The sequence below is a fragment of the Rissa tridactyla genome, chromosome 4 (genome assembly GCF_028500815.1).
Source record: "Rissa tridactyla isolate bRisTri1 chromosome 4, bRisTri1.patW.cur.20221130, whole genome shotgun sequence".
Lineage (NCBI taxonomy): Eukaryota > Metazoa > Chordata > Aves > Charadriiformes > Laridae > Rissa > Rissa tridactyla.
The window spans coordinates 43,945,869-43,973,850 of record NC_071469.1 but is presented as its reverse complement, the minus strand read 5'-3'; the positions used below and the strand labels follow the sequence as shown (position 1 = coordinate 43,973,850).

Here is a 27,982-nt window from a genome sequence, read left to right as displayed (position 1 = left end):
CCATGAAACAATTTGCTGTTTACCCAATGCAGTGACTTGCAGTTGCACTTGAAACAGCAATGCACTATCTAAACGTTGATTGAATAGATGGATGAAAAGTGTATCTTAATGCCATGGAAAATTGGAGAGCAAGTAAAATACATCTGACACAAAATAGATGAATGGCTTACATTGTTAACTAGGGTAACGCTTTCTACTTCAATAATTCCAAAAGTAAAAACCTGCTAGTGTAATTATTAGTGGAAATAACATTGTTTCATATTGTCATTCGTTGTAGAGTGGGGGTGGTGAGAAGGGAAAACTGAGAAACTCACAATATAAAACTACTAATAGATTACATACAGTGCTGAAACGTACAGAACAGTGTTCTACTAAGTGACTTGGTCACAGTTATTTAGTGCTGTGCGCTAAAACATATGAGGGTATCAGCCAGCTTTTTTTCTTGAAACAGAAATAGTCTTCCTCTGTTCTGGAACAAATCTGGTTAATCCAGGACTAACTCAGCACCATTCAATACTTTGCATGATGTTTCTCTCTTACTTTACAGAGTTTTTGGTAGCTGTCATAACTCCAAGGTAGCAGAGGAGCCTAACGAGTAATTGAAAGGTTTCTAAATGTAGTAGCGATCACGTAAGAGAAATGTTCACTGACTTCCTCAACTACTTCCAAAAGCAGTAATATTTTTTATAGCAATGCTAACTGCATCATTTTTAAATATTCTGATCTACCTTCTCTTCTTAAACATCTTTGTTGAACAGACAAAAGAATCCTGATTGATAAACAAGTGTTAAATGAGAGAAGCAGCATGTCTGAACAGGTATTTCCAGTTCGAAAAAAAAAGCAGCAACCAAAAAAACCTCCCAAAACCACCAGAGTGTAACATCCCTAAGTGCATACATAGTGATGGTAGTGATACGTATTGACCAGTCCTTTGTAATTGTCACAGCTGGTGAATGAAAAGGAGGAATCTGCTAATTGAGGGACTTTGTTCTGTAGAGGTCTCACGTGTGGCAAATACCTAGAGAAAAAAGCGCTAATACTTCAGCTGGGATTTAGGTATCAAGTGAAAAGAAATAAAATTTAAAACAAGCCTGGGACTTTAAACTATTCACTGCTGGATTTGCACGTCATAATCTGTGGAGTCTATTAGTATAAAGCTGAATAGATTTCTGACTATACAGGGACTTGCATTATGATATCATACAGGTTGTGCTCTTAAAGCACTTGCCTAGTTATGTCTTGCAAAACAAAAGTGGCCTTGTAAACTGTTGTCAGCTACTTCTTACAGGAAGCTAGTAGTTTTTCCACAAAGTAACCCCTCAAAGGGGGGTTCTTAAGTAAAACTGGTTCCCTGTTTCATGATGGATCACATCCATCCTTTGAATAAGGAGCTGATGTTCCTTAAAACACTCTTATAATAGGTATTACTATGTAAGATTTAAAGTAAGACAGCAACAGGGTCAGGGAACTGGCTACCTCTTCTGGCCATCTTACAAAAGAATGATGTATCACTACTCTTAATTTCAGTGGTTACATTGAGGAAAGAGATTGGCACAGAGGTTACTTCATTTTTCTTAACTGCAGATGGCATAAGACATTGAATACATTTAATGATTACACCAGCAACTTTAAGGATCTTGATGTCCAAATGCCTTTCCTGTCTCATGCAGGAAAGCTTAACTATAGAACAGTAGTTAACATAAGACAGTCTCACTAGAAGTAGATGCCTCCATGCTTATCTGGCCAAGAAGCATACTTAGTACAGCTCCTACTTCACTGTTTTAAGCGTGCAGTACCTATTAACTAACTGAATTGCTACCAAAGTGTTGACATATTCAAATCCTCTGTATTCTCAAAGCAGCTGAAGCATAGCTGTTACCAACAACTGACAGAACCAAGTACCAAAGTGATGGCTTTCAGTGATAGCTTGGTACTACCTGTAAAAGTGACAACAGCAGCAGTCATGCCAAATAAACTTGAACTGATTTTTTGAAAATTATTTACTAAAATAAACAAGTACATTTTCCTTTTCAGTATGAGTTACATAATTGCATACATTTTTAGCTCTTTCTAGGTGCTTTTGGTAATAAGGCTGCAGCAGTAAGCTGACAACTAAAGCTTTCAGCATTGCTCTGTACACAAGGAGTCAGTGCAAGGATATTTTGTTTTCCAGCAATATCCATTTTTACTGAATGTGTTGAAGATGAACCTAATTTTTATTTGATACAGCTCAAGCAGAAGTGGACTGTAGTGCAATTCTTGCTTATGGGAAAAGAAAGCCCGTACAGTAAAATATTAATGAAGGATGCTCAAATCATGATTTGTTTACTAGAAGCAATTAATAAAACACTTAACTTAGCCACAACTATTTGTGCTTCATAAAAAACTTTTACAGGTTATAAACTAAAACCTCATCTTTAAAAGTTCTTTTCTGTAGAATAGTGCTTACTGCAAGACAGACAATGCTTCAGATCTGCTTTGGTGGCAGAACTTCCATATGCTATCACAGAAAAATGTTTCCAGAAGAAATAATCCTCTTACAAATCAACAGCCAGCTTCCTAACAAAAGGGAACTGGCAACTTTGAAACACTCATTCCCCTTCTCTGTGAAAGAACAAGCCCTGACAAAGGAGAACATGTATTGTGTTAAAAGCTATAGTGGCACAAAAATCAAAACTGGCCCCTGGGAAGGTTCATCAGTTCAATACCCATGTTCTCTAGTTCAAGTTTATTCCATGTGGCCTTAACAGACCGTATCAGACTAGAGGAGGAGGAGTACTCTGATCATCTACCTTCATCAGTCTTGGCTTAAGTCAGTGAAGCAGGTGCTTCAGTCACTAACTCTTCTTACTGGGAATACAGAGGGTCAGAATAACGATCATGCAAACTTCTTCTTTGTAGCTGTAAATCGTTCCATGTACTACAAAGAAAGCCAAAAAAAAAAAAATCTAAGATTCAGAAATTAATACAAGATTCATTACTGTTCAAAGCAGCTAAGCTTCTGCTCTCAGACTCAAAAGCATTCTGCATCTAAAGCTTATTTTCAGTTCCCAGACATAACCATTAGAGCTTTAATTTCAAACAAACAAAAAAACCCCAAAATTTTTTCTGCCATTTGCTGTAATTCAGATTAATGTTCTAGAAAGTCCTCACAGTGCTTAACAATCAAATCTCAAGTATTCAGGATGAACTAATGTTAAACAGTTAAGAAAGCTGCATAATAGGAAGCATCTATTATTTGTCCGATCCAAGTGAAGACACGCACCTGTTATTAGCTACCCTTCAAAAGATGCTGATGAAAGAGCACTGATCCCAAATCCTATGAGAAAGTTAATCTTTGAAGAGCCCTTGAAATTCTTTTCAGAGGTTAGTTACGAATCCAGTACCAGTAACAATACCAATAGACTGTGCTTTAATTCACCAGCATAAAAGTTTCATATTCTGAGGAAGTACTGGCTAAGGACTTCACCAGAAGCTTCTTTAGAGAGAGACACAAAAAAACCAAACAAAACACAAACCTTGTCGTAACCTTCCAGTTCTCTGAGTTTCTTGATTTCAAAGAGGTTGCCTTCTACTGCAAGCAGTGAGATCTGGGAATCGCTGAGGATGCTTTGAGGAAGCATGCTGAGTTCTAGACAGTTTTCTTCTAAACGCAAGACTTTGAGGCGTGGACAGTGGGAGATCTGCACTGAGATCTGGGAAATCTGTCAGAAATAAAAAACCACAGAGAAATAGGATTAAAATGTTAGAGATCCATGATTACATAAAGTGATGTGTTTCAGACTAATATGAAACAATTACCATGTTGTAAATACAAACTACATTAACAGTAACTACTTAACAATGCATAAGCAACAATAATAATGATCAAAAATCCCAAGTAACTTTTTTTTTCCTTCCATGATGACAGGCAACCTACACTTCTGTTTGTCAGATTCCTACTCAAGAACTGTTCAAATAATTTTCTGTATGACTAAATTCAGGATTTGTTTGTTAGTCAAATCAGGCAGTTGGATGTTATCAGTACATAAATTCTAGTTACGATCCCTCATTTCTGTTGTGTCCAGGAGATGTCTTTTAGCTATGAAGTTTTGATGGTCTCAGCTTATGTTCTGTGGATGTTCTAAGTCCTAAATCCACATGCCCATAATATCTCAGTTACCAGACCTGATTCTGATTCAAATTGAGTTCGATAGCCTGCAATTCTCCCACAGTGTCGGGCACATTTTGGATCTGGTTTTTGGAAAGATCTACCACATCCAAGTGGCGAAGACCACAGAGTTGTGTAGGCACAGTCCGAAGCTGGTTTCCAGAAAGGCTCAGGGTTTTGAGAGCTGAAAGTTGTCCAAACGCAGCCGGTAGCTGCCTCAAGTGATTGCCATTCAAGTGTAGTGTTTCCAGTTTTTTCAGTTTACACAGCTCCTCAGGTAAAGCAGCTAGAAATAAATGACAGAACAAAGAGATGACCTAAACAAAGAGCAGTAAACGTTCATACTCATTTAATTCAAATAAGCTTCTGCATCGAAAACAGTGCTATATTACAGTAATTTCTCACGGGATTCCTGCCCATTTTCCCATGAAGGCACAGATCCCTGCACAGAAGCTTAAGCCCACTGACAGCATGTGCTTTGTATATATCTTCCACAAATAAAAAATTATCTGCAGACAAGGGATACCTTCAAATCACAGGCTGAAAACACTGCTCTAAGAGGATTTTAGCCTATCAGTTACACTCCTTACTAACCACTTTGCCACTGTATTCTGTGACATTTGAAATACTACACAATTCACAGCTTCAGGTCTGCTGCAGCCCTTTAAAGGTATTACACAACCCACTCGAAAGTCAGTTCTCAGGTAATTCATACCATATCATACCAGCATATAAACCTCACCAAGTAAGCTCTGCTGGCATTTATTCACCCCTCATTCTACCTACGCAAGTGTATAACCTGTAGCACTCCTGAGTTGCACTACAGAGTCAGAGAGGTTTGTAAATTACACTTGTTTTTCAAAAAGGCAGATAATACACAATTAACACATAAAAAAGTTAGTTTCTTCACCTCATCCTAATTTTTCCTTAAACTTGGAAGTTTGCCCATTACCATTGAATGGCCAGCAACTTTTTCTGCAGATCATCTTCATTACCTGTTCTCTATGCAAGTACTAAACCACCTGACACTGTTAAACCTTCTGATCAGACAAGTCACAGCACAGAAATGTTACAGTTTTAAGTACTTACGTGTCATTGTAAAACTGATAATACAACTAAGTTGGCAACTAGTTTTGAAGAATCTATGGGTTTGGGGTTTTTTCCTGTATACGAATTCCAAAGATTTCAGTTTAGGTGACTAAACTCCCCATTTACATCCTGTGAGAGTTAAATCATTAAATTTAGCTTCTGATCAGAGAAGTCAGGTTATTAATTTAGAAATCTGTGGAGATATTAATTAGCAGGCATACTCAGTTTGTTGTTGTTTAGAACAAGGCTCTTCAAAAAGGAAAATTTTCCAATGAGTGGTGGCAAGAGCTCTATTTTGTTGTTCGACAAGTCTATTGTCCTTAAGTTGCTTGTTAGCTTCTGCAGATCTTCAGGAAACTGCGTGGGAAGAAAAAAGATACAGCATTTAAATAGTTGATACAACTCTGAACGTTCAAGTTACACAGCTTAAAATTTTAATTGAAATTTGTATCACTATTACATACTGTCATATGTGTCACAATGTCCAATCACCACAGTGTGCAACTAAGTTGGAAAATTTGCTTAATACATATTTTTTTAAATATTTTTTCATCTGAGGAAGGGAAAAGGGATATAAAGGAGACAGTCTAACATCTAGGAAGAGTAGTTTTTAAGCCAAATAATTTAAATTAAAAAGGGAGAAGGAAGCATACCATGACAGGAGCTCATTTATGTTTTAGTCCTCTTGTATGTTTCTCTTAAACGTGCCTGTCATTTAAAAATATTCTACAGCTAGTTAACAACTCTGTATTTTAGCAGAGTAGGATTGGGAAATCTTTCTCTTGCTTTCCTTTTTAAATAATTATGAAAACCATTTTCTTTATTCTTATTTACATCCTGTACCACTTTAATCTGCACTTGGCACCGAGCTGAAAAAAAGAAAAAACTGACAATCACCATCAGCGAGTCCTGATCAATAGGCCAGTAGTTTTGATTCTCCTTTGGTTTGGCAAAGGAAAAGGGAGGAGAGAAGGTAGGACAGTGGAAGAAGATACTTTAGAAAAGTCTTGGAAAATTACTGCAATATAGAGTTACTTTGGCTATCCTGTGAATTGTTACTCGACTTATGGTTCCAGGACATTCTGTGTTTTTCTGCAGTTAAGTCAAAGTCAAGACAATTTCCGATATAATAAACTTCAAGATGCTTGCAGCCCAGTGAACAGCCTGTACAGACTATTCATATGACTACAATTAAATACAGCATATCTAAACGTGACAAACTGTGGAATATCTTTCTAAGTAACAATACAGTTGTAAAATTTACTTTTCTCCCTCAAGTTTTCAGCCTTTTTTTAAAAAGGCACATCACACACATGCACTCTAATGCATAAGCTCATAGGCATACAAGAACCCTGACAGATAAATCCTCAATCACAAAAAAGTGCAAAGTTCTGCTCTGTGAAAAGGAAAAAAAACTAATTCTTGAAATAATATTATCCATCGCTATTTATAAGAAATACATGCATGTAGGGCATTACGACAGTCAAGTGGGAACTTCTCTCCAAAAGTGTCAGTCATGCACACACAAAGCCACATTTCCACTAGAGTTACATTACCTCTGCAAGTCCCTTTCCCGTTAGCTGAAACACACCAGTTTTCTGTGCTGTCTCAAGGTGGGCTTTTAATGCACTATTTCCCATCTTAACAGTCCTCTGTCAAGCGTACAGAGTTGGACTGAGTGTCTCAGCCAGTTTCTCTCAGTTATTCTTCACTAGAGAACCACAATCCGAAGTCTCTGTGATAAAGCAAACGTAAAAAGTCATTTTAGTCTACCGTCTTCAACACAAGCATTTCAACATACTGAACTGTTTCACTGCTGCGTTTTCATTTCCCTCATAACTAAAATCTAGAACTTAAAAGATTTACCTAGCTTGAGGTGCCGTCATTATAGTAGTTTAAATACTGACATGATGCAATGGGTGGAGTTAAAACTAAGTGTAAAAATTGTATACTTCCCACATTTCACCTCTTTCAGGGCCCAGTAGTGTACAGAGATTCTCCATGGAGACTGGCCGTGATTTTAGCGGCATCTACCAGCACTGAGCTGCTGTCAGTACTACAGTTTTCTTCGCTTTTTTGGGAAACATTTGTTTCATTTAGAGACCGAACACCTTTGCTGCGTCTCTAGATGCAGCCATTCGACATCCATCTCCCGTAACCCCAGCAGGGTTTAATCCCCAGGACAAACGAGGCCGGGTTACAGGCCGGAGGATTAGCCTCGGGTTTGTAGCCGGGAGGTGGGGAATAAAGCCTAATACAGCGTATAAATACCCGGGACGAGGAGCCCAAGACAAGCAGCACTCCCTGCCACGACGGCCAGAAGCGGCGCAGCAGGACCCTCGGCAAGGGGCCAAGCCAGCCATGACCCGCTTACAGGCCCCGGTCCCCCCGCCTCACCTCCGCCCCGGGTGCTGCGGTTCCACCGGGGCCGCTTCACCCTCGTCCCAGCCCCGCAGTGAGCCCCGGCGGAGGCAGCCAGGCGCAGCCAGGCCCGGCCCAACCCACCTGTACAGGCACCGCACGCCGAGGCTCCGCGGTAGCGGAACCCCCCCGGCACCGTCCCCCCTGCTCCGCCTCCGCCCTTCCACAACGGACGCTCCAAGAGCCCTTACCGGCTCCCCCGGAACCGGACGCGCGTCGACAGCTTTTCCTGTCACGCCCAACATGGCAGACGCCCGTCGGTCGGTAAAGGGCGCCGCCAAGTCCCTGAGCTTACAGGCCCTGTGGAGCGCTACAGCTGACAAGGAAGAAGAGGCAGAGGCGGCGGAGGCCGCCGCCAGCGGTGGGCTCCTGGAGCTGTGGTGGGAGCAAGGCGCGGAGGAGAGCGACACTGCCGCCGTCTGCTCTAGGCCCCGGGAGCCGGGGCAGCCCACGGCGGCGGCCGCCCTGCTGGCGCGGTGCCTGGCGGCGGGCGCCGTGAGCCAGGTAACGGCCCGGGAGCGGGCCGCGGCCGCGCGACGTGGCGGGGGAAGCAGCAGCGTAACAAAAAAGTACCTGCGGGTGAAGGTTCGGGGCGGCCGCGGCTGAGGCGCTGCGGTCGCGGGTTTCCTCATCCCTCCGTGCCCGGCCTTTGGGTGCCGGTGCCCTGCCCGCAGGTGCGGGGCTGCGCACTCCGTCTACAGGTTAACGGACCCCTGCCTTGGTGTCCCCTCCGCTAAAGCCCCGGCGGCCTGTCCTGGAATAAAAGTGTTAAACCCTGTCACTGTTTGCATAAGTGCTTGCTAATTTGAAGTTTTCCCTTTTATCGTGGGGTCTCTGACGGTTTTGGCTGGTGGCTGCTTTCCTCACTAGGAATAACCCAACCTGCTGCTGTGTATGTTTCTGGAAGGTAGACAGGAGGGTTTTTTGATGCCCTCTCCTGTGTTTCAGCAGCAGCAGCAAGCTGGTGGTGTTGAGAGTGCTCTCCCATTGCCTTTCATGAAATTTCATTTTCACTTGCATTCGTTTTCCCCCAATAATGCATGTATCTTATGAGTTGTTCAGGTGAAACTTACTGTATTGCATAGTGCAAAATATTAACGGATACTTTAGACTATTAAAAGCTAATCTGGAGAATTTGCCTGATTATGTTCTTGCTGCTGCCTGCATTTCTTACTGCTGTTTTCCTTTCACAGGAGACATTGGATTTAACCAACAGAAAAGACCCGTGCTTTGTGAAATTCTCAGAGATCGAAAAAATAGCAAACATGCAAGCTGAAATCAATGAGGTACAGCCTTTACTGTTGTCAATATACACTCAACGTTTCAATACTGAGAGATAATACATGGCACCTGATGGGATATCAGACTGCAATGTGCTCATTTCATGATTTGTTGGGGGTTTTTTATCAGTTTAGCCATTTAACAGCTGACATTTTTTCCCCAGTGCACTAAGTTGTCATAAAGAAAAGAGCAAAATCATGAAACAAAAAGTTTCAGTATAGCTGGAAAGACACAGCAGCCTGCATCTTTGACTGAAGTGTTACCTGAAGTTTTCTGAAGAAACGGAAGAACAAATAAGAGTTTCTAATTGACTTACATTCACAAAAATGTGTTTCTGTATATGCAACTAGACCATTTATTTTATTGGTCAGCAATAGGTAACTTCAGTCGTTTCCTACTGCTTGAATTGGCTGTTGGCTTGTGTTTTATGATGATATTTTCTGAGCATCAGAAAACTGTACAAAACCGAAAAACTGGCACAAACCCCATGTTTATTAAATTATGCAATATGGGCTCCAGCAGCTACAAAGTCTTACTGTAAAGCAGTGTGACAAATCACCATTTGCTTTTTTGGAGAATGAGTTAAACAACTGACATCCTGTATTCATGGGCAGAAGGAACAAACAGTTTCCAGCTCCCAGTAAGGTGGCTACTTAGTCTCCTTTGCTGGAAGGTTTCACATGCAAAGTACTCTGAAAATTTTCACTATCCTGTGAGTGAAGCAGGTGTATTTTTGTCCTCCCAGTGATCAAGAAAAGTAAAGCAACAGTTCTCTGTGTGTTCGGAGAGACCGATGTGTCGTCCTCTTCTGTACTTTACTTGTCTTCTCTTGTCTATCCAGAAATGACCGCATCTCTTTCAGCCACAGGAAGGTACCTGCTCTTGTGCTGGTTTATCATTGGCAAGAAGTAAAGTCAGGGGGTTCACCTGAGAGAGCTTCTCCCTCAGCTGAAAAAACACAAACCAGTCTTTGCCAGAAGATGATGACTTGGGGCTGAGAGGTTCTTTAGTAGAATATACACTATGAAACTGCTTTGTAGGAGGTGTAAGTTTCTGTGTTTTAGGAATGAATTGCAGGATCTGTCTTTTCCAGACCAAATTTGCAATAACTCACTGTTTTTAAACAGTCTTTTCCTATTGACCAAAAAAGCCCCACCTAATAGTAGAAACACTCGAGAGAGCGTGTTAGCATGCTCTCATGCACATACTCTTTCACATGTGTGCTCTCCCCCATCCTCCTGCTTTCTCCCTTTCTACTTACTCCACCGCCTCAAGAGGGTCAACGATATTTGGGTAATTACATTAAAAATTTATTTTCATTTGTGGATGTTATTGTTGTAGAAGAAACTGAAAACTGAAATTCTGCAGTTGGAGCAGGAGACAGCAGACATTGCTCACCCTTTTTACTTAGGTAAGTGCTGTTGTACCTTAGAAGAACCAAGAGTGTTAAATGACTTTATCAGCAGATTAATGTTTCACTTAAGTACGTGACAATTCTAGACGTTATTGCAGCTGTCTCCACGGGCTAGCTTGCTAGAGGTGGCAGGTGTTTTATTAGCCCCTAAAGAATGCTTCCGTACTATTTGAACTTGCACTCTCCGCTGTCTCAGGAGAAGCTCCCTGTGTAACTCATTCTCCAGAAAAGTTTTTTGTGTGTGGTCAGCTCCCCAGGATCAGTTGGAGCATCAGGAGTTCTGGGATCATCAGTCACCTGATTTGCTTCCCTTGACTTGTGTGCTACTTTGCTGCTTTTCCAGTAATTCAGTGCTATTTTTGCTGCATCTGTATGCCCCTAAAATTGCTTGAATTTTTATTTTAATATTTTGGGAGCATATATATTAATTTCTTTATTATTGCACGCTTTTCCCACTATGATTTGATGGATGCTTAAAAACATTCTAGCTTGCTACCACTGTGTTAGGCTAGTGAAATATATTGTAATACTTCAATGCTGTGATATAGTTTAAGAAGTTGGTTTAATCTCAAAGACAGTTTACTTAAAACTATAGGTGATGTAAAACGATTAACAAAGCTATATCTCTAAAAGTAGGTGTTATGACTTTGAGGTGCGTGCTGATATTAAGTCCTATACGCTCCAACAAAAGTCATTCTGATGAATTATGTCATTCTTGAGTTTAAACTCTCCAGTGCAATAGATCAACGTTTTCTTTCTGTTGTGCTCTTTCTTCCTTTCTTTTGCTCTTGGTTTAGCAGGACAATAGTTTCAACTTTGCAATTTTATTTTATAGGCAAAAAATGTGAGATTTTGCAAGATATGAACAGACACTTGGAAGCAGTACTGAAAGAGAAGAGAACTCTTAGGAAGATGTTGATAAAGCCCAGATGTCAAGAGAGCCTGCCTATTGAGGCTACTTTCCACAAGTAGGCATATAGAAAATAATTGTTCTTGTTTGCATGAGTCCAAATTAATTTGAACTAATAGGCAGTAAAATTCGCTTGCTTTCATTCACTCTTCCATTGAGAAGAATAGAAATAAAAAGTGGTAGCAGAACCTCAGCTCAAAGCTAGTACTTTACTGATTGCTAAATTCAAGAAAGTTAGTGGTGCGTATTCTTATGAATATTTGCTTAGCTTATTTGTCTTGTCTTTTGAAGACTACGCAGCAATTTGTAATGTATTGTTTTAAACAGCTGTGTTAAATGCTTGATTCATTATGCTTCTCCATAGGTAGGAATTGTTACTTTAGCATTTGGTGTCTGCTTTCCACTGTGACTCGCTCAGAATAAGCGTGTGAATGATTCCCAGACATGCATAGTACTTGTTTTAAAAATATAGTCCTTCTCATGTTCTAAAAATCTAGTCCAGTTTCTAAAGAAGCACGTGTTCACTTCTGTAATCCCGGCTGTACTTTGTCCTGAGAGTCATAAAAGAAGTGTAATTGCAAAGAAATTAATTAGATGGTTAAGAACCCAACTAAAACTGGAAGAGAGGACTAAGAGAACCCACGTGGGAAAGAAATAAGAGCTCATTGTTTTGCACAACTTCTGAGTAGGGGGCTTATTCTTGGTTACAGGTATGTAGTAGAGTTGTTGGCTGAGGCTGTGACTTTCATTGAGAACCTTGAAAGCCATTTGCAGACTGTAAGAAGCATCCCTCAGATACCAAACGTCATGAAGAGTATGGTGAGTAGCAAAAGAACGAAGCCTTCTGTCTCCCCAGCGTTAAGAATTCAATGCTGTTTTGTTGTTTAGGTTATTGTTACGTCTTGCTAGAATGACAGGATGTATAGAGGCGAAATCCAACTCTTTTCTGCTTCAGGGCACTGCTTTGAGAAAAACAGAGATGCTCGTGATGGAGTTGGAGGAACTGGCAGACCAAATATTGAAATGGAGCAAACTGCAGAAAGATGTGTGTTCTGACAGCATCTGCAATACTGCTGGACTGGACTTTGGCTTATCTTTAACCTGACAAATCATTTTCCTCAAATAGGATGCATATTCAAAGAACTACCTTTTTACAGTCTCCCGTGAAAACTACAACATAGTTGTGCTTTAATCCAACAGGGACTTTGTAGGTAGTTTTATATTTCTGTTCTTACGTAACAGTTCTCCAACTAGTAAAAAAAAAAAAAGGACAGCTGCTTCTGTGAGCTATAGCTCACAGGAGGACAGACTACTGAGAAGACTGTTAAGGAGTTCCTTTTTGAAATAGTTGGACAGGATTCCCTTGGAGCCTATATCTTCAGTGCAAATTTGTTTTGATATTTTTCACGCACTTGCTATAGTGTCTATGTTCATTTTTATATGTGTTTTGATAATACACTGTGTTTTGTATGTCATTATAAAACTTCAATAAAAGCACTACATTTCAAGAGCTGAGGCTCTTGGTTTTTATTTTGTTACAAAATCCTGTAATTAAAAGAACAGTGCAAAGTCTTAGGTCCCAGTTTATACTTCCATAGGAGTTCCAACCAAGAAATTAAACAAGTTTTAAGTTACAATTTATTATGGCTATGATGTGGTTGTGTGGGAAAGCAGGGAGTGGATTCGGTGATATATGTCAGACTACTGAGTTGCAAACCATGTTTCTATGATAGTGATAAATATATTCTTCAGTCTCTCCTTTTCTGTTGCTTGCCCTACCTTCAGTGCCCCCGCCCCCCTTAGGATAAAACTCATGTTCCATGAGTATGACTGACAATTTAGCAAAAGCACTGATAGTTCCACTTTGCAAGCTTAGCTACTTTTATGTCATGGAAAGACCTGTTGGTAAAATGTCAGTGGCAGGACATCTGTAAACCAGGACGGTTGGTTGTCTTTGCAGGATGTCCGGTTTTGTATTCAGGATACAGAGCAAACTGGAAGTGGTGCAGATGTATTCCTTTCTACTGTTGTATTGTTTATGTTATCTGAATTCTTCACATATCCAACCTGTTGATTTCAATTTCTGAAAATGAGTCCTTTATTTTTTGAAAGTAACCACTAGGTGGCTCGGTACCACACATTTCACTGTAGTTTATGAGATTCTTGCATAAAAACTTGAATTAAGGAAGAAATCTTTGGTTCTCTGTTGAGCACGCTCTGGTCTGACTGACTTGTAATTGGTCTACTCTATATTTGAAATTTTCTGAGAAACCCATTTTAATATTTGTAGACCACATCATTCTGAGTGTGATGACAAGGTGTACAGTTTAACAATTCTCTAGTATACTATGTCAGCGTAGATGATGTTCCTCTCTGCTGCTAGTTAAGAGGATAGAAACAATTTGGATTAACTCAAGCAGAACGTCAAGAGATAGGATCTGGGAATATAAAACAGTGTTCGAGTCCCATAAACTCGAATGGAATCTTTGTGTGAGCACTTGCTATATGTCCTTGCAGGATTTGAGTCCAAAGTCCCCCATCACTGTCATTTCAGATGTGGAAACGAAGGTCTTCCACACAATTGCAGAGGAGCTGGCATTTTTACTGAAAATGCTTTGCACATTCTGTGAAACAGGCAGAAACAGAATCCAGGCTTCTGGAATCATCGTCCTGTGCATCTATCACAGGCTTAACCTCTCTCTCATTCTCTTACAGGGATGATTTAAGTCAGGCAAATTAAAGCTGTTGTAATTTAATGCTTCCAGAAGTAGGATGAAAACATTTCTAGTTAGTTTGTTTGTTATAATTCCTTGAAGTGAAGACAAATATGTGTTTTTGCCATATCCCAAAGAATCCAGCATATTTTTTTTCTTTCACTGTATCAATTATTGGGGGTTGACTGTGGCAATGGGTTTAGCTAATACCATTTGCCACTGATGTACCAATTCATTCTTTAGTATGATTAAAGGGATAAATCTGTTGAAGTAAACAGTGATTCACAGCTTGTAGGTATTAATTTTAGTAGCTCTGTGGTGGGTCCAAGGGACCCATCCCATACTTCACTCTGGAAGGTTTCTGTATTGTGGTATCTCTTTTATTTAGATTTAATGTTTCTGGAGCTTAAGGCAAATTGTCTCATGAGGAGAACTATACTTAAAGTACAAATAAATAGTACAGTTAAAAGGCAGTTTAAACAAAAGTTGTTTAAATGGACTGTAAAAGGCTCGTATATGATATTCAGATACAGCTCAGTTTCTCATATATTGAAATGCAAAACAAGAAAATTCCAGTTAAAAATGAGCAATGACATTGGCAAAAAAACAGGAATTGTGTCTTGAGCCTGGCATCTTGTTTACGTGGGCAGCCAACGCTGCTTGCTCTCACATCTTCACAGGCTTCACAGCAACGGCAGTAGCTGACAGGGACAATATTCTAAAAGCAATTTTTTAAAAAAACTTTTGGTGGTTTTTATATTACTCCGAGTGCAAAACCTTCATCGAAGTTTTGCATTGATTTCAATTACAGTTCTTTGGAAGTTTCAAAGTTTAATTTTACACAATAAACACAAGCCTCCTAAAGACTGGAGGTTTTCAAAGGAATTTTAAACACTTGAGAGCTTTCCTTTAGGTTAGTGAGGAAGGGGTACTTACCTTCCTTCAATTACTGTCAAATTAATTAAACGTGGAGCGCATCGCACTTTAAACAGGGCTGGTTTTCTGGGCGCCGGCACGTTACTCGGAGAAGAAACGCGATTGGGATTATAAAACTGACAAGTTTTTTACTTCTGAAACCCAGTTGTTTTCCCTTGGCTTGGGGGGCGGGGCGGGGGGCTGTCCCTCAGCGAGTGTCCCCACGGCAGCGCCCGCCTCACCGCACGGTCGCCATCCGGCCTCTCCCCGAAGCCCCCCCTCTCCGCCGAGGGAGGTTTCCTTCCTTCCCTCCCTTCCTCCCTCCCGCCCCCGCAGCGGCTGTCCGGGTCTTCCCGCCCTCCCCCCCTCCCCTCCGGGGCGGCTCCGCTCCTCCCTCCCCGTCCCCTCCCCGTCCCCTCCCCGGGCGCTGGGCCGCCGCGATGCGGGGCCGGGGCTGCTGGGCGTGAAGGCGAGCCATGGCGAACGTCAAGGTGGCCGTGCGGGTCCGGCCTCTGAGCAAAAGGTGAGGGGACGGACGGACGGATGGGACGGACGGGGAGGTGCCGGTCGCCGCGGGGCGGCTGGCAGGGGTGATGGGGTGCCGCTGGTCCCGTCAGCGGGGACGGGGAGAGGGTCGCCGCTGCGGGGGGGGCTTAGCTGGGGCTGAGGGAGGGACAGCAGGCGCTGGAGAGCTTCGGGGTAAGGCGGGAGGAGCGGCGGGACTCCTGTCTCCGGGTCACTGCATGGCTTGGGAAGTTTTCTCGGAAAAGTCACCCGCTGGAGCTGTTAGGCTGAACTTCCCTCTTCCTGAGCTCCCCAAAATAGGACAGTTGTCACCCAGTGTCAGGGAATCGTCCCTTCCCCTTCTGTTGTCGCTGGTTTTTCCAGCGGGAGGCAGAGCCGGATATTCCCATTGTGGCTCAGCTCCGCTCCTTCCCCGGCTTGCTTGGCTCCAATAGAAATCCCAAAAGCTCAATGAGGGGGCTTGAAGACAACTCCCACAAACAAGAAGATGCCGTAGCACAAATGCTCTGGTGTTGTTTGAATATAATACACAACTAAAACCTTGCAGACTTTGGAAATTCGGAGAGGAAAGCAAAGAGAAAAAGCAAGCAGCCAAAATTTCAGTGGCTGGTAATCTACTTCTCCTGTTTGAGAAATGCTACGGCAGTTCAGGCAGAAATGGTTTGAAATGTGGTATGAGCTCTGAGGGACAGTCTTTGATTTGATGCTGACTTTCTGTTTAGCACCAGTCCCTTGCGTTGTCTTCCAACTGCGTTTACTTCTGTGATAAATAACTCTTTCATTTAGTAGAGAAAATTATTCTTGAAGAGTTGCCCAGACAGAAAATTAGCCTAGTCATTTAGCCAGCAGTATACCATACTATTTACATTTTGTACTCTTAAGTTCTTATTTGTCTATGGATTTTTTTTTTTTCAATAAAAGATACCAGAGTGTGTTGAATAAAATAGAAACCCAAACCAAACCTGATAGTCTTAATAGAAAAGGGAAAGGTGGAAAGTAATTTACAGGCTTTTGATATATTTTACCTTTAACTCAAAGCTAACTGATTTAAACAATACCCTGTCCATAATTTAATCTGAAACCATCTTTGGATAATATAGTTCTGATCTGTTGTACAGCTATGAATAGAACAGATTTTAATACATACTGGCATATTGTAAGAAGAGTTGCAGCACTGAAGTAAGCCAAGATTAATCTTTCATTGCTTAGTGTTTACTTTAGTGTTGGAGAAACTATTTGGTTTTTATTCTCTTCCGTATTGTTAGTCATTCTTAGCGTTTACTGGTTAAAGAAATTGCCATTATACTCTCTATAAATAAAAAGCAGTATTCAAGTGCTAAGTATGAACATTAAATGACAATTTGGTAATGATACCACAGGACCCTTTTGCTTCAGTCTTGTGGAGTTCCCTGGAGACTGAAAGTATTTAAAAGCCTGACTTGGTGATGTATTTCATTGTGCAGTCAATGACATATTTGTTTCTCCCACAATAGCATTTGGCTGCCTATTTGCAATTACATAGTGGACTTAGTAGGGTCTCCTGTAGACATAAGTTAAAATGAGTGTTTCTTAGCAGTTGGGGAAGAGAGGCCCAAGACTGAATTGGCAGGAGTGTAATCTTCCTTCTCACCAGACCCTCCTTGGTGAGGAGCTTTGCACCACGTCTGTCTTAATGTTTTTTCCCCGATGGGTATCATTAAATAGTCCATAACAGTGCATATATCATGATAGCATTAAACAGCACCTGTAACTCTGTCAGATAAGGTGTGATAAACAGGAAAACCTTTGATATAGTCGGCGTGGGCCAGCTATTTGGTAGGGAATGTAGTTTGGAGAGTAGGATCAAAAAGGTGGACAGCCTCCTGCATGTGGGAGAAGCTAATCTGGTGCTGAAGTAGAAATGTTTGTATGAAGGTGAGAGTGGAAACCCAAGGGGTTGTGCGGGAAGAGACTTAAGTAATTTCCACCTGCTCAACCCGTGGCAGCGTAAGTGATGAGATGGGGAGGCAGAGACCAGTCTTGTATTTGACCCCAAAGGCAGTAGGCCATTTGTTCCTTGTGCTGTGTTGCCACAGCTGAGGTCAGCAAAAGCATTTCAAGATGGATTCTTGTATTTCATAAATGGTAAGGGGAAGTGACAGGATATTCTCTGTGAAGGCTCTGACGTGAGAACTTGCTTTCTAGCCTTGACCAATATTGTCCAAATGTAACGACTTCGGGGCAAATACCAAATATATGAAGGCTTAAAGTAACCTTGATAAGCATTGATAGGACTAAAGCTCTCAGTGAGGATAAAGGCCTGCTCTTTCTATTCCAGCTTCTTGTACCACTTCCATGTTGTGGTCACACAAACCTCTCGCCCTCTCTATACGCACACCCTGTGATTGCCTCCAACAGGTACCCATGCTGCCAGAGCTCCTGGGATCTCTCAGGTGCTTTGAAAAGAAAAACTTTCTGCAGAAAAATTTCAATTCAACTGGATTGAAGTATTGTAATGTGTACAATTGCAGTTCCAGCCAAAAATATTAAGCTTTGCTTTTTAAGAGTCCCCAAAATTGTAAAGTTGCAGGCAAAGGTTAGAACTAGAGGGTTAGTTGGTTGTTTCTAGACTACCATACAAACTTTACTTGCTTATTGCTTCTTTTCATTTAATTTACAATGGCAGATGAATGTTGGATTTGCATCTTAAAATTTACAGAATATTCAGATGTTAAAAGATGTTAATACAGAAGTTCATAAAATCCTTCTTTCTGTTTAAAGTTTCCATTTTTTTATAAACCATATTAATCACATCTGCTACGCGTTATTTAGCATAAGGCAAAGAGTGGTCTTTTTGTTCTGTGCCTGTTCGGCGCCCATCACAATGCATTCTTTGACAGCGAGCTCCTATGCACAAATAATCCCTGATAGTTATAAAGTGAGTACAGTTATACAGAATGCAGAAATTTTTCCCTTGCCTAAACTTTAAATAGCTTGTAGCCAATGTTCTTCATAATGCCATCAGTCATTCTGGAACAGACTAAATGATTTTTTTTTTTCCCACCAAAACATTGTCCGGGCAGTAAATTACCTCAGATGTGTGTTCCCTGGAGTGACATTGCTTTAAAAAAGTCTTTATTACACATTTACTATAATACATACTAAAAAAGATTTATTACTTTGTGGTTACATGGATACTTGTTCTGTGTAAATACATTTCCCCCTCAGTATGAAATATAGAAGCTTGAATGGGTGCTATAAATTGACTACAGCGATAGGTAATAATCAGGTATTAAATAGGAGCCAGGAACTGATGAAATCCCTTTATGGTTTATTTCCGGTCATCTTAATGCTTGGTCTATTAGATATTAGACTTTTGTAAGGAAAGTGTAATGTTATTTTTGGCTGTCATTCAGACGCTGTTGATGGAAACACTTTCAATGCTAGCACGTAACTATGTGAACTAGGAATGTTGTTTCTTTTTCTTTCTTGATGTCTGCCGTGGAGTACGCCAACACCGCGGGCTGCAGTGTGGTGCTGTGATAGCAGATCTGGCCCTCCAGACCTGGAAATAGTGCGACTGGCTGAGAAAGAGGGTACATTACCCTTCAAGCATTTCAGTGCTGCATCTAGGGCTCTCCTTGCACCTGGGTAGCTCACTTAAAGCCATGTTAGCTGTTTGTATGCTGCAGAAACACCTGCAGCGTTTGGCATGTGCTTTTACCACTTATGTGGGCCAGCAGAAACCGATGCCAGTTTTTATATGCTGCTGGATTCAAAAATGTTTGTCCCTGTGGTATCCCAAGACAATTCTAGTGCCTGGTTGTGGCTGCTGATTGCTCTGACGGTGGATCTCACCCCTGTGTTGTATGAGAGGAGGAAGGGGGGGCTGTGTTTGTGCACGGGAGCCCCCCTGGGAGGGGAGCCATCATTGTTTCCAGGACAGTATGGTTGGGGCCAGGATGGAGCACAGCTGCCTTGTGCCTTTTCTTCCACGATCCACTTCTGCAGCTTCTGCTCTGCATCCAGCTGTCTCAGTTCACTCGTGCATACCCAGGACGTATTCCCTTGTGACAGTGTAGCTTGAGAGCCACTACCTGAGTAGTCTTAAAGATGGGAAAGAGGGATTTTAAAAAACAGAGCTCTACACCACAATGAAAAGCCTCATGCATTACTATAGCATTCTCTTTTTAGCATGTGCCAGTGACTAGAAGACATTGCATTCCTTCACGGATTGTGGATTGAGGCCTGGGTAAAATCATTCACAGCAAGTTTGTTTAATTGAATTGTAAAATTATAGTGGTGGTAGTTAAAAACTTGGCACTAGGGCATGCAAGTTGCCCTGTGATGCTTTTTGAGAGTTTAAAGTACTTTGCTGGGCCCTGAAGTTTGGGAGATACTTGTGCAGGACCCACTAAAACAGAAGACATATTCTGCTGTTGAAAATATCCTTTCTGCTTTTCAGTTGCCTCTGTGGCCTGGAAAAGGAGGGACTGGCAAGGAACTCTTATTTGAAAGGGTCTTTTCTGGTGTCTTTAATAACTCACAAATTAACTCTCCCATCCTCTGTGAACCTTGTAGACATGTCACCTGGAAGAGTTGCTAAACAGATTAATTAACCCAAAAACCGCCCTCAGCCTTTTTCTGCTTTGCCTGCTTTCCAAGATGTAGCTTGAAGCCTCCTGGCCAGCTGTCTGTTTCCCAATCTCCTCAGGAGTCCCTGAGCCTGTCCTCCACACTCTGGCAAATGAGAGCGTCAAAGAAACGCCTATGTAGTTCCAAGCAGCAAAGAGGAACTGCGCTCACAGCTGTGCAGGTGTTTGCTACCACGGTCTGAGCTCAGCGGTTGTTTTCCTCATTACTGCTGCCCTTCTAATGGCCTTCCTGGGGTGCAGCAGGTGGGAGAGTTAAGTTTGAGCTCCTAAGGACAGGGGTGATGGATGTGACCAAGTCCAAGGCTGGGAGGGAATTGTCTCCAGTAGTACGGAAAGTTTCTCACTTACAGTTTGCAGAAACATGCCTGGTGTGTCAGGCGAACCTGGGCAGTGTGTTGAGCATAGTGGCAGGGAGTGGGTAACAGAGGAGCTCAGCTGATCAGTGCATTATGACGTAAACACGTAAAATTTAATTTCTATTGAAAGTGAAAGTTAATGGAGAAGTTATGGAAAAATAAAATTAATTTAAAAATCATTCTGGAAATTATGAAAAGTAAATCACTGTTGGTTTGGGCTGGGTACGCCTTTATTAATCTGCTGCGAGATCAGCTTTGTTAAATAGTCTCCGTGCTGTGGTCCCCCTCCTTTGTTCTTCCTAATCACACTGTGGTAAGTACAAGGAAGGATTATTTTGTAAGACTTGTTGCTGTTTTATAGACCATGCTATTAGCTATTTTGCATGCTTGCATATAACCACAAGAACTTAAGATAGAGCAATATTGCCTACTGCTGACAAGAGTGATAACTTGTAGCAACTCTTGTAGAAAACATTCCTTGAATCTTATGCATAACAGATGTTAAATGCTGTATCGAAGTAAAATTAAAGCAACGGCAGATTGGAGGCTATTGTTCTCCCTCTTACCCCCACCAAAGCAACTGTGATTGTTTTACTTATTCAAGCATATTCCTTTTAAAATGTTTATTCTTCACTAGTTGCTTAGTGCTGCCTTTTTTAAGCACTCTTTGAACCAGCCCTGTTCAGTTGTTGTTTCTCCGTCTTAAAACTTCACAATGCCACTGTTAAGAGGAATGTATTCTGGGGAAGGATAGCCATTGACGTTTAGGTTAACATTTCAAAAGCTTTTCCAATTATATTTAAAACAAAAACAAACAAAGCAAAAAAAGCCCACGTGACCTTACTTTATTCAAACTGTTGTGATACGCTTCTTCAAATGTACTTCATGCGAGTGTATGATGACGCAAGGTACTGGCATCATTAGTAATTCATACAGTTTATTTTTGTTTACAACTTCTACTTAAGTTAGCTTTTCTGTGCTTTTTGAATAGTGTTTGAAAAGTAAGTGTATTTGAAGTAAGTGTATTTAAAAAACCCAACACAGTATTTGCAAGGGGAGAATGTTTCTTTTCCTTTATATTTCTAAAGGTAGATGTGAGGATTTTTTCTATTTGGTACTTTTCTTGAGCTAACTCACACTTTACTCTGTGACCCAAGTGTGTGTTGGATAAATGAGTTCTCTGTTAATGGAATATTGCTATCATCTGTGTTAACTGCTTTACTGGATGTAATTGGACGTAACTTCCTTAGAAATCTGCATATATTTTACATTATCACAAGAAATATATTACATTCAAAAATTCCCCGGAATATAGATGTAGTATAATTTGGTTTTATAGATTTTAAACGTGTGTTCCATAGGGATGTAGTTTTCAAATTCGAGACAAAATACTGCTTTCTTTGAAGAAAATGACAAAATTGTCTTAGATTTCAAAGGGATCAGAATGTCTCTGTGAAAAGAAAAGGTATAAATACAGGAAAAAAAACAGGTAACAGGCAAGAGCAGAAAACACCTTTTAGGCTTGCTTAGGACTGTTGGATACTTCTTATGCTATTCTAAGGTTTGGACTAAGGCAGGCCATTGAACACAGTGCAATGAAGTGTTTTTCTTCTACCCTGACCTTGATTTCTTTGCCCTGCTCAATTGTATATTTTAGAATATATATTCCTTGCTACCTTGGTGCTGTCATCTCCTCTCACACCTAGAGAAATGGCAAACTTTCATCTGCTGTGATAGCTGAGTGAGTGTTGTTCCTCAGTGTCTCTCTGTTACACAACAGTCCCTTTTTTCAGAGGGTGGTAGTTGAACTCTGTCCCAAAAACTGTGGGTTTTGGGGTTGGGTACCTGATGGTGGGAAAGAGCTCTCATGGGCCTCCAAGAGTTGCTGTCTGAAAATGTGTAAAAACTGCATTGGTTATGCATTGCTCATGATTTCAAGCTTTTTTTTTTCCACAGAAGAGATGGGATTTCTTTTAAAAAGTTTACATTCTAATTGTATGTTTATAAAGGAGATCCTTTCCCAAAAAATGTATTTTAACGTTTCTGTATCCTGTTTTGTAACCTAGCCTATTGTTAAGTTTATCTTGACATCTTTTCCCCCCTCTCTCTCAAATTAGCTACTTTCCATTGCCTAGTCTACTATTTAAAGTTTCTAGTAAACTATCATTGAGGTGGCTGCTCTTTTCTCTTAGTATCTGTACTTGGCATTAGCAGGTGGTTTTCATAAGTCACATCTGTGTTTTTATAAGGGACTGCACCCGTAACCTTTCCCAAATGTATTCTTCTTGCAGTTGCATGAAGCAAGTTTTCTAACTTTGGTAAAGGGCAGACTTTCTAGCTTTTATAAAGGGGAGGGCTCTGCACGGCTTGAGTGGCCACCACCACCCATTCCACAGAAGGTCATGCTTTTGCTGGTGTTATGTGACCATGCTGTGCCTGTACTCATTTAAGCCCGGAGCACAAGATGCAGGCTACTGGTGGTTTACTTCCCAGAGTAAGAGGCTGACTGTCTTCTCTTCTTTTGCTTCCCTTGTTGCCTGTGCAAAAGCAGCTACAAGAATGTCCTGAAAAAACAAAAGCAAAAGAAGCTTTTGAAAGCCCTCTAACTAATATTTTGCATTTTCATAGAATGTGTTTCCTCCCAAGTCCTAAAAATACTTCATGAGTGTCAGAATGTTTTGAAGCAGGGATCAGATTTTTTGTATGTAGCAAAGAAAAATGGGGCACAATGTCATTAATTAACTGGAGCCATGTCTGTGCTGGGCAGTTTCATTCTCTAAGACCACATACTCTATCTGAGAGAAGTTGCAGTAATGTAAGATGACATGACTGCATGGATTGAGATCACTGCCCATCGCCCCCGGGGAATGGTGCAGAGTTGGGATGCTAGTCTTGTGGGACCTTTGTGCAGTGCATGGTGAGACACCACCACTGTGCACAGAGAATTTCTGCAAGTTCTGGGTAGGGTTTCCCCAATTTCCTTTTCTTTAGTCTGACTTTTCTTTAGACTGAGCTTTATGTGAACTTTAAATAGCAGTGCACTTTTATTTTTTTTTCTGCCACTTTCTGTCTGTAGCATAGATTTCAAACAAAATAGTGGAGTTTTGCACCTTTTTTTTTTTTTTTTTTTTTTTTTTCAATTTAAGGGTTTACTGTAGGAGCCACTTTTGATGCAATGAAAGAGCAAGAGGGATGAGACAGTAGTGCATCACAGCATTCAGTGTCACATCGTTTGTTTAACTACGATCACAGGTTGAAGTTCTGTCCTGGTGGAATGAAAACTGACCACTGTATCCAAATTCTGGTTTGCATGGGAATCATGGCATTTGCACAGAATTTCTTTGATACAAAAGTCCATGAACTATACTGTCTCATTACTCAGTAAACAGTTGGAAAATCAAGGGTGGATGAAACTGGACTGTAGCTTTGTTTTAAACCCTCCTTATTTCATACTTCCTTAAATGCTGGTGGTATGAGAGATGAAAAGACTTTTCCCTCTCCCTTTCCCTCCTCCCCTCAAAGCCTCTGAATGAAAGAGAAAGCAGCATTATTCCACAGTTGTTCAAGGCACTGATGGATCATCAGGAGTATTTCTGACCTGGGATTGCTCAAGGAAGATGCCTGGCTCTTGTTCCAGCAGTACAAGACTTCAGAGATGGTGCATACAGGAACACCCCTCTTGTACAGGATTGCAGAGCTTACTGTGACCGGAGGAGGTTGTCTCCTGTGCTTCCTCTCCTAGCTCGTGAATATGTATATCAAAAGTCTGGTAAGATTAAGTAAAGACTTTAACGGTTTGAGCAGGCCTGTATCTGAAAAGAGCACTGACGATGCCTCATATTTATCTCTGCACTAAATATTCCTATTTCTGTTGTTGCTATGTAATATTTGCAAAGAAGAATAGGGAGAAAACACGAGGATGATGGTGATCACTAGGAATGCTGATTTTTTACTATCAGATTGTGTTAGCCATTATCAGAGCCAATGAAAGCTCTATGCAGCTAGGAGGAGCCTTGAAAGGATAACTTGAGCAGTGTGTCTAGTATAGCAGCGTGCTGTCTTGGTGAACTCTGTACTTGGCGTCAATATAGATTTTTAAGTTATTTATAAACATCTGTTCTGAATTTGTTAGGAGGATTGGTAACCGGGTGTGCACTGCTTTTTTGCAAGACACAGTAAAAAAATTATGACTTAAAGAGAAATACCCAAAATAGTATCGGGTAGTACTGAATAGTGAAAAACATTGAAAACAAGGTTTAGGTAAATTTATTGATTATTGATCCTTTTTTTTAAAAAAAAAATAAATCTGCATTAGCCCAAGTGAGGATGTTCATACTGTTAAAAGCTCTTGACTTTCAGAGTTTATAGCAGTAAGGATACAGATCATGCTGGTGTCGTGGAGCGATGTTGTGTTTGGGAAAGTTGTGGTTGTACGTACCTTAATTTGTCAGTAGAGTGCAGAAGCTCTAATGGCTGAAGGCTTTGACATTCTTCTCTACAATTTCTGATGGACCAGCATGGATTTCTAGTGTTATTCTCATTGCACCCTTCATCTCATGACAGACGTGTCCTCAACCCATTTTGTCTGGGGCAGTGTTCTCTGAAGAGTAACATAATAGAAAATACACCTTGCATTTTTTTTTTTCTTTGTTTCTGTGGCCAAGGTCAGTCACTCAGGTGATGCAGAGATGGCGGCTCCTCAAAGATACCTCTGCCGAGGACACCAATAAAAAGGAGGCAAAGACACTTTACAATATACTGTTAATGGGAAGAAAAAGATAAATCTGAATACTCCCTGAATGTTTCTCCCTAAAACCTTTCGACTTTCACCAAGAAAAAGCTTGAGTTAGATTTTCCTAGGGGTTATACTGCAGCTGCTGGCATGGTGATTACATAGGGGTGCCAATTAGATGGCACAAATGTCCCATGTCCAAGTGGAAGTAGTTTAGTAAATGTTACACCTTGCTTATAGACTGTCATGGCTATGGGTCATATCATGGTAAGTGACAGAGTCACGGAGACAGCAGCAGTGACTGCTGGCATGCATCCTGCCGAGCTTGCTACGGGTGTGCTTTTGGTTGTGTTTGTAAGCAGAGTGTGACAGTGTCCATCACAGTAGGCCACAGAAGACTACATTTTTCTAGAAAAAATATTAAAGTGAATTGTTCCAAAAACCAGAATGGACACGATTGTCCAGATCAGTAAAAATCTCTGCAAGAGGGGAAGGATTGATACTGTTGCCAAACTGCATTTCAGAGTCTCCATCTCAGTACAGGTTGAGATTGGTTTTGCAGTTAACTTGGGTGATGGGAATCAGTAGGAAAGCATAAGTACTTGCAACAATTACATTGCAGGGTTATTTTCAAAGTTTATATGAGTAGACACATGCTCAATTCTTTAAAAAATGATTTAAGATTTTTCACGTATTTGAGCGGTATATATTGGCTTTAATATGTTTGATTACTTTGGTGAGCATTTGGTGGTCTGTACTCTTAGAAGCTGTTTTGTTGTATGACATGACTACTGCTAATGACTTCAATATTTTTGCTTTACTGTATGTGCATGTTTTTAAAATAAATAGGCAACTTTTAAAAGTCAGCTCCTTTGTTCTCCAAGTGCCTGGCTGTTATTTGAGAGGGTGGAGGAGAAGTGGGGCAAATTTTATAATGGATAAAATAAACAACTGCCCCCTTTCTTTCCACCTACTCCTTCCTCCAGCTCCGCATACCTACTCACACTTCTGTACTCGGTGTCTGAACATGTGTCAGTGAGGTCCAGCAAGCTGTGGGTGGACCTCTCAGGGGTCTTGATCCTCTCATGATTCTTTTCCACTGGCTCATTCTTCCAGGTCTTGCAGAGTGTCTGTTGTCCCTATGGGGCTGCATTAGCTTTACATGTTGTCTGCAGAAATGATTTGTCATAGGGACAGCAAATGTTATGAAGAGATTTTCCTTTGGGCTGCTCCTGTCTTTTGGATTGCCACAGCAGCTTCACTTCTGTCAGGTCTCTCTTGTAGTTCCCCATGACAGCCCTGCTGCTGCATTCTGTACTTGTGTCACTGTTCTGTTGCTGGGTCTGCATTTCTCTAAAACTTTCTGGGTTGGAGAAGATCCAAGTCTTCCCTGGGACATGTACCATTAAAAGGTCTCTCTACAGCTTTATCTTTGCATGAAAACAAGTTATCTGTAAAGAAGTAATTCAGAAGAAGAGAGGCAGTTTCCAAAATTCTTGAAAAAATCGTGGATTTTTCAAGAAGTGGGGAAGAAAGGAGGATGGGAAAATTAAATGTTAAGATCACTGTGATTTCTGAGCAGCAGAAGTCAAATGTGTTAAGTGTACTTTGGAATTGATTTTATTGATATGAGGAATACAGCTTTCATATCTGTGAAGTGGAGCAGAGCACCTATTCCTAAGGATGACGGACTTTTTTCAGTCAAATGCAAACTGTGGTGCACGTGTGTGTAAGACTGTACTGACAAACGTGGGTTTTGCTGAGAGTGCTTTTGTAGTGTTTGCAATCGGGAGTTAAGGTCAGAACATCTAGAGCAGCTGTGAGTCTGCACTGCCTCCAGGGCTTTATATATTAAACTGTGCTTTCTTTCCCAACATTCTCTGGTTTGTACCTAAAAGAAGAATGAAATAAGTATGTGTTTACAGGGAGGCTGAACTTATGGCTTGTAGGGCTGGGAATGGCTGCAGGTCGAATTTTGTTGATGCTCAGCTCTCAAGCTGCTGCAGAAGGGAGGGGTCTCCATTCCCACCACCGCGTGTTCTTGCTTTGGTTTAGCAACCGTGCGACCACTGTGCTCTGGAAGGTCTCGCTGGCCCTGTGGCACCCTGATTATTTGTTTTGGTGTGTTTGTTTTCTGATCGCATCTGATCTGAGTCATTGCATGGGTGTGTTATTGCTAGATCAGATGCAAGAAAAGAAGTGGGAACACATGTGGGATGTTGGAACAGGGAAGAGAAATTGCCTCTTGCGGCAGCAGCCTGCAGCTAAGATAGATAAAGTGTGCTGTGAATCTGCACCCAGAGCAAGGGGAGGCTTTAGTTCTATCCCTGTTTGCTGGTGGCTTTCTTGTCGTGTGAGACTTCAACAAAGCTACTTGACTGCTGCATAGAGCTTTTTGTCTGCATAGTGAGGAATGTTACCCTATGGTAAAAGCTGGTCTGGTAATTTGATTTTGTGTTGTTTGTACCTTACTGGTTTTGTATTTATTTTAATGTAAGTATATAGACATAAGTATATAAACTTACATAGATCTGAAGAATGTTCGTACTTCAAAGGTTTTATGTTTGGAATTTCTTCTTTATCTTGAATCTTTAATAATGACTGTGTCCTGGGAGAACATCAGGTGATGAGAACCCACAGCATAAAGCCATTTGTTCATAGGATTGTGTACAGTGCACGTGGACTGAAGGCAGTGAGTTTCATTTAACTGTTATAGGTGCTTGTTGTTGAGGTTGCCTTATGTCTGCAATGAGAATACCGTAGCATTTAAAACTAATAAGAGCTTTGCCAGATTTCAACAGTTTGGGTAGAAATCTCCCATGCATGATTGCCTGCCTTGGG

At 41.0% G+C, this 27,982-nt stretch overlaps 3 protein-coding genes across 7 annotated transcripts in view; 2 read left to right on the top strand and 1 right to left on the bottom strand.

Moving 5' to 3' along the window:
• Positions 1–1,982: 1,982 nt before the first annotated feature.
• On the bottom strand, positions 1,983–7,873 carry LRRC57 (leucine rich repeat containing 57). Of its 3 annotated transcripts, none has more exons than XM_054197862.1 (6): positions 7,852–7,873; positions 6,796–6,974; positions 5,461–5,596; positions 4,168–4,436; positions 3,519–3,704; positions 1,983–2,920 (listed from the first exon to the last, which is right to left on the bottom strand). In XM_054197862.1, exons 2-6 carry the CDS (start codon positions 6,877–6,879, stop codon positions 2,879–2,881), a joined length of 717 nt encoding a protein of 238 aa, XP_054053837.1. In that variant the 5' UTR covers positions 6,880–6,974; positions 7,852–7,873; the 3' UTR covers positions 1,983–2,878. The 3 variants fall into 3 exon arrangements, with proteins under 3 accessions (XP_054053837.1, XP_054053835.1, XP_054053836.1); XM_054197860.1 differs by having other exon boundaries at positions 7,745–7,852; XM_054197861.1 differs by lacking the exon at positions 7,852–7,873 and adding an exon at positions 7,637–7,754.
• HAUS2 (HAUS augmin like complex subunit 2) lies at positions 7,863–12,775 on the top strand. The gene is made up of 6 exons (XM_054197857.1): positions 7,863–8,164; positions 8,854–8,946; positions 10,283–10,352; positions 11,191–11,323; positions 11,976–12,084; positions 12,221–12,775. Exons 1-6 carry the CDS (start codon positions 7,904–7,906, stop codon positions 12,368–12,370), a joined length of 816 nt encoding a protein of 271 aa, XP_054053832.1. The 5' UTR covers positions 7,863–7,903; the 3' UTR covers positions 12,371–12,775.
• Positions 12,776–15,305: 2,530 nt separating this feature from the next.
• STARD9 (StAR related lipid transfer domain containing 9) overlaps positions 15,306–27,982 on the top strand; it is a 113,432-nt gene continuing 100,755 nt past the window's right edge. For all 3 annotated transcript variants that reach the window (XR_008465898.1, XM_054198160.1, XM_054198162.1), the window contains exon 1: positions 15,306–15,417. Coding sequence is in view for 2 of the 3 variants with exons in the window: in XM_054198160.1 (XP_054054135.1) it covers positions 15,371–15,417 (47 nt within the window). In the remaining variant the exon portion in view is untranslated. The remainder of the gene's footprint in view (positions 15,418–27,982) is intronic.